Genomic DNA, 17,763 nt, shown 5'->3' with positions numbered 1-17,763 from the left:
GCTGTTAGCAAATAAAAATCCATAAATTAGCCACACCGTAATATAAACCGCAAAGTTGAAAGCTTTAGAAAAAATATATAATATATTTGGAAAATACGGTATGACTGTTGAACAGCAGTCCGAAAAGGTGGTCTTGCACAGAGCACCATTGAAGCTACTAAAACTGCCATCGGATGGAAATTCCTGAGTTTGGTTTATGTAAAACATACAGGACATGATTTACTAAGGGTTTGCTTGTATTAAAACAAGTGCTGTCAATCAGATTAATCACACGAACAATTTAAAATACATTTTAAAACAGTGCATGATTTTTCGACACGGATCTAATTTTATTATCGAGGGGGAAAAATTTATGTTTTATTTGAATGTTTTACATATATTTGCTCAAAATTTGCTCAAATTTTAAAATCCTGTCAGAGTTTAATTTAAAGTGAAATTTGCCTGTGAGCAAAACAGTCGACGTCTCCTCACTCATCTTTGCACTGGCGCATCATTGACCTGATCACTGACCGTGTTAACCATTCGCGGTTAATGTATGAGAGCAGCTACGGTAAAAAAGAAAATGTGTGATTAATCTGCATATACACATGATTTATGTGATGATTATTTATGGGTAATCACATGAGTTAACTCATTGTTTTTGATGGCCCTAATGAAAACAAAGACAACTTGACACCGCATTTAAAGCTGATCTAAAAGGCTCATGCGCCGATGATTGCATCTTTTGAATGAGCAAAATAACAAGACAATCAATTTCGCGCACGTGTATCAAATTCATGGCCCTGGGGCCAGATCTGGCACGCTACATCGTTTTCTTTGGCCCTTGAAAGCCTGAAGATAATGTGCGTGAATAAAACACTAAGGACGTCATTTACTAAGATCCAAATACCACGTGCTAGACAGCATTTGCAAAAAAATAAAATAGCGTGTACTATGAGTGTGCATGTTGCGTGGGATCTACTAACACTGTGTGCAATTAGAATTAAGTTAAAGTACCAATGATTGGGCCAGCAGTCATTAAAACTAATCAATACATCTTTTATATGAAAAAAACTTTTTGTGCATCTGAATCATTCCAGCACACCAACGCAGTTAGTGCCAACATCTCCCAGGGTCTAGGATGTGCTAAAACGTGGAGAAGGGGTGCTTCTATATTGTCCAGAAAAGGTGGCACAGATTATAGCTATGTGGTGCATGTTGTGCATCATAGCAAAATGCCACAGTTGCATGCATGCATGCTGACAGCGGGTAGTACACGCAAAAACCCCATTAAAAAAAGGCGGTCTGCACCACCACCTACAAATAGTATGTACAATGTTTTAGTTTATACATGCTGTGTAGCACTTGCTATTTGGGATTTTGATAGATCAAGGCCTTTGTTGTACCAGTTGCATAATCAGTTTGTTTGGTGTGTTTTGCAGCAGCACACTCCACTTCCACTGCCAAAAGAGTACGATGATGACTCGCTCATCCCCAGCAGTCCGGCGACTGAGACATCAGACAATGTCAGCCCTGTCGCCAGTCCCATACACACAGGGTCAGCTCTACAGAACATTTAAGAAACCTCAAATGTGATGAAAATGTGAGCATTGTTTTTATATCCAACGGCAGGTTCCTGGTCAGTTTTATGGTGGATGCTCGTGGCGGCTCGATGCGCGGCAGCAGACATAACGGCCTGCGTGTCATCATACCTCCACGGACATGTGCGGCCCCCACGCGCATCACCTGCCGCCTGGTGAAGCCGCAGAAGCTAACTAACCCTCCTCCCCTGGTGGAAGGAGAGGGTCTGGCCAGCAGAATAATCTCCCTCGGACCAGCTGGCATGCAGTTTCTTGGGTGAAGAGGCCATAACTCTTTTGTTTGCAAATATTTCTATTCACCCACAACTTGAACGTGTGCCTAACATATTTATATACTATAAAAGTTACTGTTTGTAATCATGATTAAAAAAAATCAGTTTTTCTTAACCACAGGGCCAGGGCCCATTGTTGGGCCGTCAAAAAATGTCTGTTTCTCAGCTGTGGCCCGTATTGGTCGCAGCGGTACTCAGTTATTATACACTTTTCCACTGCTTGAGACAGTGACGACAATCTAAAACAAACAGAAAAAGTCTTGAGCTAAAGTCATCTAGACATTGCTTAAGCGCAAAAACTATGACTAAAGTAGTAAAACTGTATTTTTATTTGCACTTTTTATTGACAGTTTAGTGCAGTGGTTCTCAAATGGGGGTACTGGAAGGTATGCCAAGGGGTACGTGAGATTTTTATTTTTTAAATATTATAAAAATAGCAACCATTCAAAAATCCTTTATAAATATATTTATTGAATGATACTTCAACAAAATATGAATGTAAGTTCATAAACTGTGAAAAAAAAATTCAACAATGCAATATTCAGTGTTGACAGCTAGATTTTTTGTGGACATGTTCCATAAATATTGATGTTAAAGATTTCTTTTTTTGTGAAGAAATGTTTAGAAGTAAGTTCATGAATCCAGATGGATCTTTATTACAATCCCCAAAGAGGGCACTTTAAGTTGATGATTTGTGTAGAAAGCTTTATTCATAATTGAATCACTTGTTTATTTTTCAACAAGTTTTTAGTTATTTTTATATATTTTTTTCCAAATAGTTCAAGAAAGACCACTACAAATGAGCAATATTTTGCACTGTTGTACAATTTAATGAACCAGAAACTGATAACATAGTGCTGTATTTTACTTCTTGATCCCCTTCTTTTTTTTTCAACCAAAAATGCTTTGCTCTGATTAGGGGGTACTTGAATTAAAAAAAAATATTCACGGGGGTACATCACTGAAAAAGGGTTGAGAACCACTGGTTTAGTGAATACACATAGTTATTATTAGTTATTGATATGTTAGTTTATTTATTTTAGCAATAAATTGTATATAAATGTTGTATTCATCAGTTATATTTGAGTATCTTATTATGCAGTATAATTGGTTTGTTTTTATTTTTCTAATCAGCCTGACCTAAGCCTAAGATGTATGTGTTCAATAAATAATATTTATGATTAACACATGGTTTCATATCATTTGACAAGGTTATTAACGTGTTAGATTGTATATCTGTATAATTGTAAATATGACTAAACAAGAGTAAGATGACTAATTTAGTGTTAATATTTGAGTGAGCTCCCGGGTCCTTCTGTACTGGAAAAATTGGGCCCCAATGTCAAAAAGGTTAAAAACCCCTAAAATAAATCATGAGAAGTACTTCTATTGTAGGAAAACAGAAAAAAGGGACAAAAAAGCCCTAGTTTCTTTAATGTGTTTTACTTTTTTCATTTTAAGTATCACACTATTCCAATGCTATTTGTAGCCCAAATAAAGGGTGTTAAGAAGTAGGAGTGTGCCGATACGACTTCATCCCTTCTACCGATATTAGAGCCTTGAATGTTGGCCGATACTGATATCAATCGGATACGATATCAGCAGGAATCATAGTACAACATTTTATCATGTTGTAGTGTGGTATGTTGGAAAAGGTTTGATCAAGGGAAATTACTTAGAAAACACTAACGGTATGGCAGAATTATCCTTCTGAAATGAAGTGTTGATTTATTTTTTTTTAGCGACACCCAGTGGTCACAATAATTCTAAATTAAGGCCATGACTCAGTAGGTTGAATGATGTGGACACGTTTGTTACTGGATAATTTGTAATACACTCGGATACTTTTTATCTGTTATTAGGCAAGGCAGGTTTAGTTCTAGAGCACAATTTGTACACGAGGCAATTCAAAGTGCTGTACAGAAAATCACAAGAAGGCAAAAATAAAATATACATAAAAGTAATCATAGTTACAATGAAAAACAGAAAAAAAAAATCATAATTAAAAACTTTTAAAAATCAAATTAAAATCAAAGAGTATTGATCAAATACTTTGAGTTGTCAAATGCACAATTAATGCGAGTGTGAATGTTGTCTGTCTATCCGTGTTGGCCCTGCTATGAAGTGGCGACCTATCCAGTGTGTACACCGCCTTCTGCCCGAATGCAGCTGAGATACGCTCCCGCACTCCCCGCATTCCCGAAAGGGACAAGCGGTAGAAAATGGATAGATGGATATGCACAATTAAAAGTGTTTTCAGCTTGAATTTGAACATTGCCAATGTTAAGGCCCGTCTCACACCTTTAGGTAGATTATTCCAAATTGTTGGAGCAAAAACTAAAACACAGCCTCACCATGTTTCCTCCTGACTCTGGGCACCAACAGGAGACCACTCCCTGAGGTTCTCAGAGCCCAAGATGGCTCATATGGTTGTAACATGTCAGGGAAGTACTTTGACACAAAACCATGAAAAGACTTGTTCACAAGAAGATCTGTTTTAAAGTATTTTATCTGAGCAACAGGAAGCCAGTGCAGTGACCTAAGCACTGGACTAATACGGTCATATTCCCTAGTTCTAGTAAGGACTCGAGCAGCAGGATTCCGGATGTACTGCAGTTGATTTACAGCTTATTTAGAGAGAGCCCAGTGAGAAGGCCATTACTGTAGTCTAACCTGCCAGGGACAAAGCCATGGATTAGTATTGTTAAATCTGATTTGGACATTTTTCATTTGATTTTAGCAATGTTTTTCAGATGGTGAAAAGCTGCTGATGTTATTGACCTAATGTGGCTGTTAAAGTTCAAGTCTAAGTCATTCACATTGACGTCCCACTGGGTTGTGAGTTTTTCCTTGCCCTTTTGTGGGCTCTGAACTTTTACAGCCCTTTGAGACACTTGTGATTTAGGCCTATATAAATAAACATTGATCGATTGATTGATTGAGTCCCTATATTTCTAACCTGATCATTACGTGAGAGGGTCTGATGTTGAGGAATATTAGTTTCTCTTTGAGCCAAAGACAATGGTTTCATTTTGTCGGAGTTTAGCTGAAGTCAATTTTTTTGCATCCGCGCACTGATCTGTCCTGATTTATTAACATGCAACTATAATTATTTGATACTTGTTTATATTGACAATATGTGTTTCGGATTGCAATATTGGTAAATTAAGAACATTATGTTTGTTTAGCCTGGCTGCTGAGCTGTTGTGTAGCCCATTGCCTTACCATGTTTGCCGTTTGTACGTAAATGACTTCACTAAAATACAAGAAAGACCAACCTTGTGTGTGTTTTGGAGGACATTTAGATCAGGGGGTCAGCAACCTTTTTGAAACCAAGAGCTACTTCTTGGGTACTGATTAATGCAAAGGGCTACCAGTTTGATACACACTTAAATAAATTGCCAGAAATAGCCAATTAGCTCAATTTACCTTTAATAAATAAATCTATATATATTAAAAAAATGGGTATTTCTGTCTGTCATTCCGTCGTACATTTTTTTTCCTTTTACGGAAGGTTTTTTGTAGAGAATAAATGATGAAAAAAACACTTAATTGAACGGTGTAAAAGAGGAGAAAACAAGAAAAAATGAAAATCAAATTTTGAAACATAGTTTATCTTTAATTTTGACTCTTTAAAATTCAAAACTAAACGGAAAAAAAGAAGAGAAAAACTAGCTAATTCGAATCTTTTGGAAAAAAAAATAATAATTTATGGAATATGATTAGTAATTTTTCCTGATTAAGATTAATTTTATAATTTTGATGACATGTTTTAATTAGGTTAAAATCCAATTTGCACTTTGTTATAACATATAACAAATTTGACTATATTTCTAACAAAGACAAATCATTATTCCTTCTAGATTTTCAGAACAAAAATTTTAAAAGAAATTCTAAATATTTGAAATAGGATTTAAATTTAATTCTACAGATTTTCTAGATTTGCCAGCAGTTTGAAGAAATATTTCACAAATATTCTTTGTCGAGAAAACAGACGCTAAAATGAAGAATTAAATTAAAATGTATTTATTATTCTTTACAATAAAAAAAATAAAATACTTGAACATTGATTTAAATTGTCAGGAAAGAAGAGCAAGGAATGTAAAAGGTAAAATGTGTTTAAAAATCTTAAAATCATTTTTAAGGTTGTATTTTTTCTCTAAAATTGTCTTTCTAAAAGTTATGAGAAGCAAAGAAAAAAGATAAATGCATTTTTTTAAACAAGTAAAGACCAAGTCTTTAAAATATTTTTGGGGATTTTCAAATTGTTTTTGAGTTTTGTCTCTCTTAGAATTAAAAATGTTGAGCAAAGTGAGACCATCTTGCTAGTAAATAAATACAATTTAAAAAATAGAGGCAGCTCACTGGTAAGTGCTGCTATTTGAGCTATTTTTAGAACAGGCAAGCGGGCGACTCATCTGGTCTTTACGGGCTACCTGGTGCCCGCGGGCACCACGTTGGTGACCCCTGATTTAGATGTTAACTGGCTGTCCGGCTTTGCACAAGTACACACGCTGCAGGACTGCTTGTATCAGATCGGAGATTTTAGATACAAGCCGATATCATCCAATACTCTTTTTTTTTTTTTTTTTTTTTAAGTGGTCATTTGGTGTCCTTCGGAAAATAGCATGGTTAAAGCAGAATGAACGGTGGTAAAGGGGTTAGTGCATCTGCCTCACGATACGAAGGTCCTGAGTAGTCTGGGGTTCAATCCCAGGCTCGGGATCTTTCTGTGTGGAGTTTGCATGCCCTCCCCGTGAATGCGTGGGTTCCCTCCAGGTACTCCGGCTTCCTCCCACCTCCAAAAACATGCACCTCGGGATAGGTTGATTGGCAACACTAAATTGGGCCTAGTGTGTGAATGTGAATGTGAATGTTGTCTGTCTATCTGTGTTGGACCTGCGATGAGGTGGCGACCTGTCCAGGGTGTATCCCGCCTTCCGCCTGATTGTAACGGAGATAGGTACCAGCGCCCTCGCAACTCCAAAGGGAATAAGCGGTAGAAATGGATGGATGGATGGAAATAGGAACTCAATTCATAAAGACTGAACATTTGTCAGCAAAAGTTTGTATAAAGTTGAAATGTGTATATAATTTGCGTTATTTATTGTGTGTGTCAGCCCAGTGATCGTGGAGATCCCTCACTTTGCTGCTTTGGGTCGTGGTGACCGCGAGCTTGTGGTGCTGAGGAGTGAGAACGGATCCGTGTGGAAAGAACACCGTAATCGCTATGGCGACGAGGTCCTGGAGACCATCCTTAACGGGATGGATGAAGGTAGGACCTCTTTTCACACATGACTGCGGTCTGATTGTATTTGACGACACCTTTTTTTGCATGTGTGTGTGTATTTTCGCAGACTTGGAGAGTCAGGAGGAACTCGGCAAGAAGCGAATCCGCCGCATCATCACGACGGACTTCCCGCTGTATTTCGCCGTCGTGTCGAGAGTCCAGCAAGAGAGCGACCTGATTGGGCCCGAGGGGGGCTCATTGACCAGCAAGCTGGTGCCCATGGTTCAGGCCACCTTTCCAGAGACGGCGGTCACCAAGCGAGTCCGTCTGGGGCTGCAGGTAAGATGGGACAATGGAGAGAAGACTGGAGAAGAGACAGAATCGTGAAGTTGCCTGAGAGATAGAAGCATGTCGTCATCATCTATTATTTGCCGTTTTGCTGTTTTTATTTTCCCCACCACACGGTGCATGCATGCACTTTGCACCCTGTAGAATCTTCACATGGTGCTTTTGGTTTTAGCCTTACTGTATGGACCTAAGTTTTGGGACACAAATATAACAAGCTCCAACTCATCTGCGAAGACTTTCTGAAGGATGTCGGAATGTTTATGTGGCATTTGGTATCCATCCATCCGTCCATTCATCCATCCATCCATCCATCCAGAAGAACATTTGTGAAGATGGCTAACAATCCCAATTCTAATATGGGCTTGAGGTCAGGGTTCTTTAGTTCTGTGATACTCATCCACGCCTTTATTTGCTTTAAACTCGTCTTAGTCGTTTACTTTTAAACTCTCACTTGTCCAAAATGTCTTTTTTTATTTAATTTATTATAAAGTGTATTTCAAAATTTGTTTCCATGCATTATATATCATTTGCACCACATTTTGTATTTTGGTATTGTTCTTTATTTGTCTGTCTTCATTAATTTTGTCTCTATATTTTGTTGTCATGAGTGGCATATATGATTTCTGTATTGTGTGTTTACCGCAATAATACGATGGACCAGACACACTGTACTATATGCAAACTGTTTTTTTACACCCATTTTTAGATGCAAAGTGAAAATCAAGATTGTATTAAAGTCCTCTATGCTCAAGTTAGGTATAACTGTAAAATATACAGTGGTACCTCAACTTAAGACATTGGTTGGGTCTGTGAAGGAGCTCTCAACTCAAAACATTTGTATCAATAAATCAATTTAGTTGGTGATTGGCCCTCCAAAACAGCCTTTTAGGTAGGAAATATTGTGTGAAAACAATGCAATAGAATGTACTACTAACAACTACAGTAGTTTTATTTTATGAAGTAATATAGTATTAAGGTACAATATTTACCTTGGAGAGTGATATTTTGCAGTACCTCCTCCCCGTTGCTTCTGTGTCAAATATACAATTGGCAGCTTTTCTATATTTTCATGGATAAATGTCTGCAATTTATCTCCAGTATGTTGCAGACTAGCAGTTTTACACTCAAATTGATTCCCCAAGTTGGTGTTGATTATTTATTTCTTTAAATCAATTAATATAATCCGTTTCTTTTTCTCAGCACTTTCTTTCACAATCAAAATTCAAACGATATCCACCTTTAGCTATAAGCTCATGCTAGCTGGTAAGACCAGATGCTTTGGGCAGGACAACTAATGGTGCAGGCGATGCTTGTAACTCAAGACTTTTGCTCTCAATATAAAGCCGAGAGACAGGTCTTAAGTTGAGGTACATCTGTATAGAACTTTTTTCCACTTTTTGATGATCAGAGAACTCGATTATTAAAAGTATTTCATTTTTTTCACTTTATGTTCCGTATATGCTTAGATTTTATTACGATTTGATTTTCTTTGTTGTTTTTGTTGGTTGCATTCACTTTTTAACAAACCTTGATAGAGTACGATTCAGAAACCAACCAGAAATGTGAAAACAGGTCAGAATATGTGAAAATAAATCAAGACTTAAAGATAAAGTAGTATACACATGCCTGTAAGGACCTTTTTTATGATAAGCTAATGAAGTGTTCTTAAACCTTAATGCCACCACTCTTGTTGTAAGCTGTAAATATATGAATGACGTGGTTATATTTTAGGTTTATGTTCTGTTGCTGCTCCATTGAAATATAGAACCTTTATAACTGATATCAATGTTGACACACCATAATAAAAAATGATTTATTAACGCCAACATATTGTGCTGCATTTATTTTTGTCGTCTCTTTTTATCATCTGTAATTTTTTCCTCTTTTTTTTTTTCCTTTCTTTCAATACTTCTCATGACTTCGCTCTCCATGGCTTGCGCGTGTAATTCTGTTCCACGTTGTCTTGCACCTCTCCATCACTAACCTTTGACCCCAGGCTCAGCCCGTTCCAGATGAGCTGGTGGCCAAGCTGCTGGGTAACCAGGCCAACTTTAGTCCCGTGGTGACGGTGGAGCCTCGGCGGCGCAAGTTCCACCGACCCATCGGCCTTCGCATTCCCCTGCCGCCATCTTGGAAGGAAAGCCCTCGAGACTCCGGGGAGGGCGACACCACCAGTCTGCGCCTTCTTTGCTCTGTCATAGGTACTGCAAACGTACAAAAAGATGTGCGTAATATTAAAAATATTTAATAAATTGACTGTGATCTACCTGTCTGCTACCTAGGTGGAACAGCTTCAGCCCAGTGGGAGGACATTACTGGAACCACCAAGCTAATGTATGCTAGCTCTTGTGCTAGTTTTACAACTAACGTGTCCGCACGGTGAGTGGCAGTAATTCAAGTCTAAGGTCCAAAATTTGCTGCCTAAAATCTATGGACTAGTTTAAACCATTTCAAAGTAAAAACCCCGTTTTCATATGAGTTGGGAAATTGTGTTAGATGTAAATATAAACGGAATACAATGATTTGCAAATCATTTTCAACCCATATTCAGTTGACTGTGCTACAAAGACAACATATTTGATGTTCAAACTCATAAACTTTTTTTTTTTTTTTCGCAAATAATAATTAACTTAGAATTTCATGGCTGCAACACGTGACAAAGAATTTGGGAAAGGTGGCAATAAATACTGTTAAAGTTGAGGAATGCTCATCAAACACTTATTTGGAACATCCCACAGGTATGCAGGCTAATTTGGAACAGTTGGGTGCCATGATTGGGTATAAAAACAGCTTCCCAAAAAATGCTCAGTCTTTCACAAGAAAGGATGGTGCGACCACTTTGTCCACAACTGCGTGAGCAAATAGTAAAACAGTTTAAGAACAACGTTTCTCAAAGTGCAATTGCAAGAAATTTAGGGATATCAACATCTACGGTCCATAATATCATCAAAAGGTTCAGAGAATCTGGAAGAATCACTCCACATAAGCGGCATGACCGTAAACCAACATTGAATGAATGTGACCTTCGATCCCTCAGACTGCACTGTATCAAAAACCGACATCAATCTCTAAAGGATATACCCACATGGGCTCAGGAACACTTCAGAAAACCACTCTCACTAAATACAGTTTGTCGCTACATCTGTAAGTGCAAGTTAAAGCTCTACTTTGCAAAGCGAAAGCCATTTATCAACAACATCCAGAAACGCCGTCGGCTTCTCTGGGCCCGAGATCATCTAAGATGGACTGATGCAAAGTGGAAAAGTGTTCTGTGGTCGGACCAGTCCACATTTCAAATAGTTTTTGGAAATATTCGACATCGTGTCATCCGGACCAAAGGGGAAACGAACCATCCAGACTGTTATCGACGCAAAGTTCTAAAGCCAGCACCCGTGATGGTATGGGGGTGCATTAGTTCCCAAGGCATGGGTAACTTACACATCTGTGAAGGCACCATTAATGCTGAAAGGTACGTACAGGTTTTGGAACAACATATGCTGCCATCCAAGCGCAGTCTTTTTCATTGACGCCCCTGCTTATTTCAGCAAGACAATGCCAAGCCACATTCAGCACGTGTTATAACAGTGTGGCTTCGTAAAAAAAAAGAGTGTGGGTACATTACTGGCCCGCCTGCAGTCCAGACCTGTCTCCCATCGAAAATGTGTGGCGCATTATGAAGCGTAAAATACAAGAGCGGAGACCCCGGACTGTTGAACGACTGAAGCTCTCTCTACGTAATAAAAGAATGGGAAAGAATTCCACTTTCAAAGCTTCAACAATTAGTTTCCTCAGTTCCCAAACGTTTATTCAGTGTTGTTAATAACAAAAGGTGATGCAACACAGTGGTGAACATGCCCTTTCCCAACTACTTTGGCACATGTTGCAGCCATGAAATTCTAAGTTAATTATCAATTGCAAAAAAAAAAAAAAGTTTATGAGTTTGAACATCAAATATCTTGTCTTTGTATTGTATTCAATTGAATATGGGTTGAAAGGGATTTGCAAATCATTGTATTCCGTTTATATTTACATTTAACACAATTTCCCAACTCATATGGAAATGGGGTTTGTATTTAGCTCATTCACGTAAGAGACTAGACGTATAAGATTTCATGGGATTTAGCAATTTGGAGTGACAGATTGTTTGGTAAACGTATAGCATGTTCTATATGTTATAGTTATTTGAATGACTCTTACCATAATATGTTACGTTAACATACCAGGCACCTTCTCAGTTAGTTATTTATGCGTCATATAAGGTACACTTATTCAGCCTGTTGTTCACTATTCTTGATTCATTTTAAATTGTCTTTCAAATGTCTATTCTTGGTGTTGGGTTTTATCAAATACATTTCCCCCAAAAATGCAACTTATATATGTTTTGTTTTTTTCTTCTTTATTATGCATTTTCGGCATGTGCGCCTTATACTCCGGAGCAACTTATACTCCGAAAAATACGGTGTCTATATATATATATATATATATATATATATATATGTGTGCGTATATACGTGTATATGTGTGTGTGTGTGTGTGTGTGTGTCTGCGTGCATGTGTATAACTGAAAACATGTTATACATATATACATACACACATACATATATATATATATATATATATATATATATATATATGTATGTATGTATGTATATATATATATATGTGTGTGTGTGCATACTGTGTGTATATATATATACATATACATACATCCATATATATATACAGTATACACACATTATGTATATATATATTTATATGCTTGTGTGTGTATACTCTGTGTGTGTGTGTATATAAATACACATACATACATATATATATACAGTATACACACACACATATTTTATATATATACATATATGTATGTGTATACTGTGTGTATAAGGTTATATATATAAACTTAAGGACCTTTATGTCCTGTTTGGTTTTGAAGATGATTAAAATTGAATGTCAATGATATTTAAAATCAAATGTCCCCATAGGGTTAAGTATAGTTGAGTATACACAGGGCGAGCACATCTAGCTCAATGGGTCAGAAGCAGCCCATGGGGATGGATGTTTTGCGCTCGTGATGTCATAAAAACCTAAAAACTCATTGTTCCCTGTGAAAAAAGAAAGCAAGTGAGAGAGGTTATATTTGTTTTGTTTTTATGTATTGTCATGGTTGGCCATTAAGATTATGATATCAGCCAAACGTCTTTTTTGCATGACTGAGTCTCTTTAAGACCTCTGACGATGATCAGTGTTTCTGTTTTCATACAGAATCTTATTCCATTGCCTATAGGTCAGTGGTTCTCAAACGTTTTTCAAAAAGTACCACATTAATAACCATCATTAAAATAGAGTAGCATATTAGGTCTAGGTATTCATTAAAAACAATGAAAAAGGTTTTATTTAACAATTATATTTAATATATTTGGCCACTGTAACATTACACAAAAAGCACAAACATCATCAACAATGATATTCCATATACATGAAATATTTAGAGTCTTATTTGGCGTACCACGAGATAGAGCTTGCGAAACTGTGGTATGTGTACCACTTACCACAGCTTGAGAATCACTGGCCTAGGTATTCCTATTTCAGTACTACCTCAATTTATGAGCTTAAATAGTTCTGTGAAGAAGCTCTTAACCAGTGTTCATAATACCTGCGTTTTAAAATAATGCCGTTACTTTTAATAGTAATGAGTAATCTAATTAAATACTTTTAGGTCCATTACAACGTTAGCGATAGTGTGATGTAAGGTGGGACCAGTGATGGGTAGTAACTCGCTACATGTAGCTAAACTACGGAGCTTAACTGCATTTTCCAGTAGCTTTGCAGTACCTTAGCTACTTTTTTAACAAGGACCTTTTCCTGTAGTTTAGCTACTGTTACACTCATGTAGCAAAGTAGCTTACATAAAAACGTCAAGCTACAAAGAGAGAAAATGGAAAAAAAATATGGGGAAAATACAATGACCTGGATGAATGAGAACATCCGTATGTACTGAGAAAATCCATGGTGATTGGTTATTGTTCTTATGATGAGTCACAATTGGCTAGGGTTAGGACAAAGCATTACGGACTGGCCATTTAGAGGCAAGATAAGGTGGGTCATCAAAACTAGCAAGCAAATTCATAACCGTCTGGCATTCATGTCACATGATGGCGAGAGAGTCGGAGACAGAGGGACGCTTCCAGCTGATGACTCAAATAATTGAAAAAATAAACCTAATTGAAAATGGCAGAGGGATTTTTCCTTTAATGATGAAGATGACATCCAGGAAACACACAATGTGCAGCCCTTTGAGACACTAGTGATTTAGGGCTCTATAAATAAACATTGATTGATTGATTAAGTAATGCATGTCCTTGTCCATATTTAGACAAATATGTGCGTTCAGAGAAAACAATGGCCAAAACCTTAGTTCAGTTCAGATCAGTTTCAGTTTTTTTCAAACACGCATACAATACAATGTTACGCATCACATATTTCCAGTTCATTACACCACGTCCAAAAAGGAGTAGTAAGAAGCTGAGCTTATTTAATCCTACCCTTTTTCATACCATAGCAATTTTTTATCAGTTCTTTGTTCTCTGTAACAGAACAGTGAATAAATAAATAATACATAATATACCTGCCTTCCGCCCGATTGTAGCTGAGATAGGCGCCAGCGCCCCCCGCGACCCCGAAAGGGAATAAGCGGTAGAAAATGGATGGATGGATAATATACCATAGTAAGTAAACAAATATGAAGACATAAGAGATTTTTTTTTTTTGTTTACTCTGTAAACCAAAATTATAACTGCTGTCTTCATCTAAGACGTGGAACACACATTAAGGTGAGTTGAGTTCATGAGAAGTCATACTGCACATGACCATTATCCAATGTTACCAAACAACACACAAGCCATACTTTTGTTTTGGTCAAGATATAGATAGATGCTATTTTTTTACTGTAGGTAGAGAAAATCAATAACATTATAGGGGTGGGCCAAAGAAAAGGCAAACTAAATAAATACTTACATTGGGGTGTGGGGACCCCTAGAGATAATTGTATGGTGTGCCCAGTTAAATGACAGATTAATGACAGTTAATAGTAGACGACCCTTATTGGGTCCGTCCATCCATCCATCCATCCATTCATTTTTCTAACACTTGTCCCTTTTGGGGTTGTGGGGGGTGCTGGAGCCTATCTCAGCTGCATTCGGGCGGAAGGCGGTTCACACCCTGGACAAGTCGCCACTTCATCACAGCCTTATTGGGTCCATGTTACATTAACATTGATATTATACATGTGGGCTACTAGATAGAAATGCTGTTAAATGTAGTGCTGATGTAGCAAGTTACTTTTGCCATGTAGCTTGTAGTGTTGCTTACTACTATTCACCGGAGATAGGTTCCCCTGTAGATTAGCTACATTTATCCATCCATCCATCCATTTTCTACCGCTTATTCCCTTTTGGGGTCACAGGGGGCGCTGGCGCCTATCTCAGCTACAATCGGGCGGAAGGCGGGGTACACCCTGGACAAGTCACCACCTCATCGCAGGGCCAACACAGATAGACAGACAACATTCACACTCACATTCACACACTAGGGCCAATTTTAGTGTTGCCAATCAACCTATCCCCAGGTGCATGTCTTTGGAAGTGGGAGGAAGCCGGAGTACCCGGAGGGAACCCACGCATTCACGGGGAGAACATGCAAACTCCACACAGAAAGAGCCTGGATTTGAACCAGACCTTCGTATTGTGAGGCAGACGCACTAACCCCTCTGCCACCGTGAAGTCGAGAGTAAATTGTAGCTTAGCTTACTACGTTTTTCAAGTAACTTGCGCATCACTGCGAGGGACGCTATCTTTGATGTGGTTGTATGTCAACAACAAGACAGCATCATAAGTGTAGCAAGTTTATTGCAGCTGATATCTTTATAGGAGGAAAATCAACATACAGAACTGCACTAAAATGAAATTTGATATCAGATACGAAGAGGCAAAATCACACTGTGACACAGCATATGTAACATTTGCAAAATGGAAATAATGAACAACAAATCAATGATTGAAGTGACAAACCTACCATCCAAACAATACACTGTTTGTTGACAAGAAGCTATGACAGCCATCGAAGCACATTCAATCTCTTTATTAACCAGAGGAAACACAATCAACTTCAAAAGATTCAAAACTGCCGCTAACTGCTAAAGCTAACAAACACAAGTAACATATTATTTACCTTCCATAGTAATTAATTACATTTATTAAAAGGGTAGTTCCGTTTTTCAAATACTTTTTTGATAAAGTAAAGAGTAACTATAATGAATTACTTTTTTTAAAGTATTTTTAGAACACTATTCCTAATGCAAAAGCAATGTCTTTGATTTCTATGAAGTTAATTGAAATCACTTTATTTTGTGATGTAAAATGTAAAATAACATGTAAAATGCATTTCAAAGAGAAAACTTCATAAAACAGTAGTTTTATGTGGTAATGTCATAATAATGTACAGCATTTACCTTAGAGATGGGACTTCTACGGTACCTCCTTCCTGCTGTTTATCCGCAGCATTTTCATAATTTCATGGATACATGTCTACCATTTAGATATTTTAATATCCCTGGCTGGCGTTAGACTCATTCTGCTTCAGTATGGTACGGATTAGGAGTGACACGCCCGAATTGCTTTGCCGAGTTGGCAACACGCTCCGTCATGTTTTTGATTATCCATTTATCCATCCATCCATTTTCTACCGCTTCTCCCTTTCAAGGTGGCGGGGGGTGCTGGAGCCTATCTCAGCTGCATTCGGGTGGAAGGCGGTGTACACCCTGGACAAGATGGATGATTTACAGTGGGGCAAAAAAGTATTTAGTCAGCTACCAATTGTGCAAGTTCTCCCACTTAAAATGATGACAAAAGGTCTGTAATTTTCATCATAGGTACACTGTAACTGTGAGAGACAGATTGTGGAAAAAAAATTCCGGAAATCACATTGTAGGAATTTTAAATAATTTATTTGTAAATGATGGTGGAAAATAAGTAAATAAATTTGGTCAACCATTCAAAGCTCTCACTGATGGAAGGAGGTTTTGGCTCAAAATCACACGATACATGGCCCCATTCATTCTTTCCTTAACACGGATCAATCGTCCTATCCCCTTAGCAGAAAAACAGCCCCAAAGCATGATGTTTCCACCCCCATGCTTCACAGTAGGTATGGTGTTCTGACCACATGACATTCTCCCAATCCTCTGCTGTATCATCCATGTATCCATTTTGGTATAAACTCAACTCGTCGTGTTTGGAAGAAGAAGAATACTGAGTTGCATCCCAAGAACACCATACCTACTGTGAAGCATGGGGGTGGAAACATCATGCTTTGGGGCTGTTTTTGTTATGTTCAAAGGGAAGGAGGCGACAACCAGGACAGAACTGCGGTTCTTTCAAGGTTTATTTTAAACCTTTGATAAATATATGACATGTGTATGCTACTCTAAGTGAATGAGTGTGACTATGTGTAATATTAATAATGTAAATGTTACCCAGGGTTGTTGTCTGTGAGTGTTGGTTGTAATCTTTCGTCGAATCACGAGGGGCAAGACGAAGAGGCAGTTCGTGGACAGGCAATGGGTCGTGGGGAGGAGCGAGGCAGTGTAGTCTGGGTCCGAGCAGGGAGGTCGTGGATCGAGGAGGGCAGTCAGGAATCCGGTTGGATGTCGAAGGACAAGGCTTGATCACAGAAGGCAGGGGAGTCACTGTGAACACACAAAGAGACATGAACCAGGGATACACAGAGAGAGAGCAAAGCAAAGGTGAGGAAATCACGGGGAAGGGGATGCCAGACGTGAAGCTTACGGGAAGGTTAGCGACGTTCTGGCAAAGGTTCCTTGGGTCTGCTGGTCTTTATGCCGCTCCCTTTCATCAAGTTCAGGTGTGTCGATTGTTGATTGACCACAGGCTTGTTGCTGCGCAGGCGTGCTGCCCTCAGCACGAGTGGGGACAAGTCTGAGTGCGCTCTCAAAGGAGGCGCATCTTGGCGCGCTGTCAGCAGAGGCGGCCGCAGCTCCAGCCGCCGAAGAAACGCGGGTTCGACTCCGTGTCATGACAGTACCTCCCCCCTTATGCGAGGCCCCCGACGAGCGCCGGGGAGCATCAGGATTGGCACGGTAGAAATCCTCCAGAAGAGAGGGGTCGGCAAGATAGGAGGCAGGCACCCAAGATCTGTCTTCCGGCCCATATCCATCCCAGTCTACCAGATAAACGAGCCCCCTACCTTGTCGACGGACCCTGAGTATTTCCTTGACCGTCCAAACCTGATCTCCATTCGGCAAGAACCTCGAGGGTGGAGG

General features: G+C 38.6%; 1 protein-coding gene across 7 annotated transcripts in view; it reads left to right on the top strand.

Annotated features, from left to right (window-relative positions):
• Positions 1-17,763, top strand: part of ank1a (ankyrin 1, erythrocytic a) — a 314,583-nt gene that overhangs the window by 238,768 nt on the left and 58,052 nt on the right. For 6 of the 7 annotated variants that reach the window (XM_061906616.1, XM_061906614.1, XM_061906619.1 and 3 more), the window contains exons 26-31: positions 1,422-1,537; positions 1,612-1,836; positions 6,973-7,127; positions 7,210-7,421; positions 9,427-9,631; positions 9,713-9,809. In XM_061906616.1, the coding sequence (XP_061762600.1) occupies positions 1,422-1,537; positions 1,612-1,836; positions 6,973-7,127; positions 7,210-7,421; positions 9,427-9,631; positions 9,713-9,809 (1,010 nt within the window). The remainder of the gene's footprint in view (positions 1-1,421; positions 1,538-1,611; positions 1,837-6,972; positions 7,128-7,209; positions 7,422-9,426; positions 9,632-9,712; positions 9,810-17,763) is intronic. The other variant, XM_061906615.1, reaches the window with a different exon arrangement.

The sequence above is a fragment of the Nerophis ophidion genome, linkage group LG07, assembly GCF_033978795.1.
Source record: "Nerophis ophidion isolate RoL-2023_Sa linkage group LG07, RoL_Noph_v1.0, whole genome shotgun sequence".
Classification (NCBI taxonomy): domain Eukaryota; kingdom Metazoa; phylum Chordata; class Actinopteri; order Syngnathiformes; family Syngnathidae; genus Nerophis; species Nerophis ophidion.
Note: the sequence above shows the minus strand (reverse complement) of the source record. Positions and strands in the feature narration are given on the sequence as shown.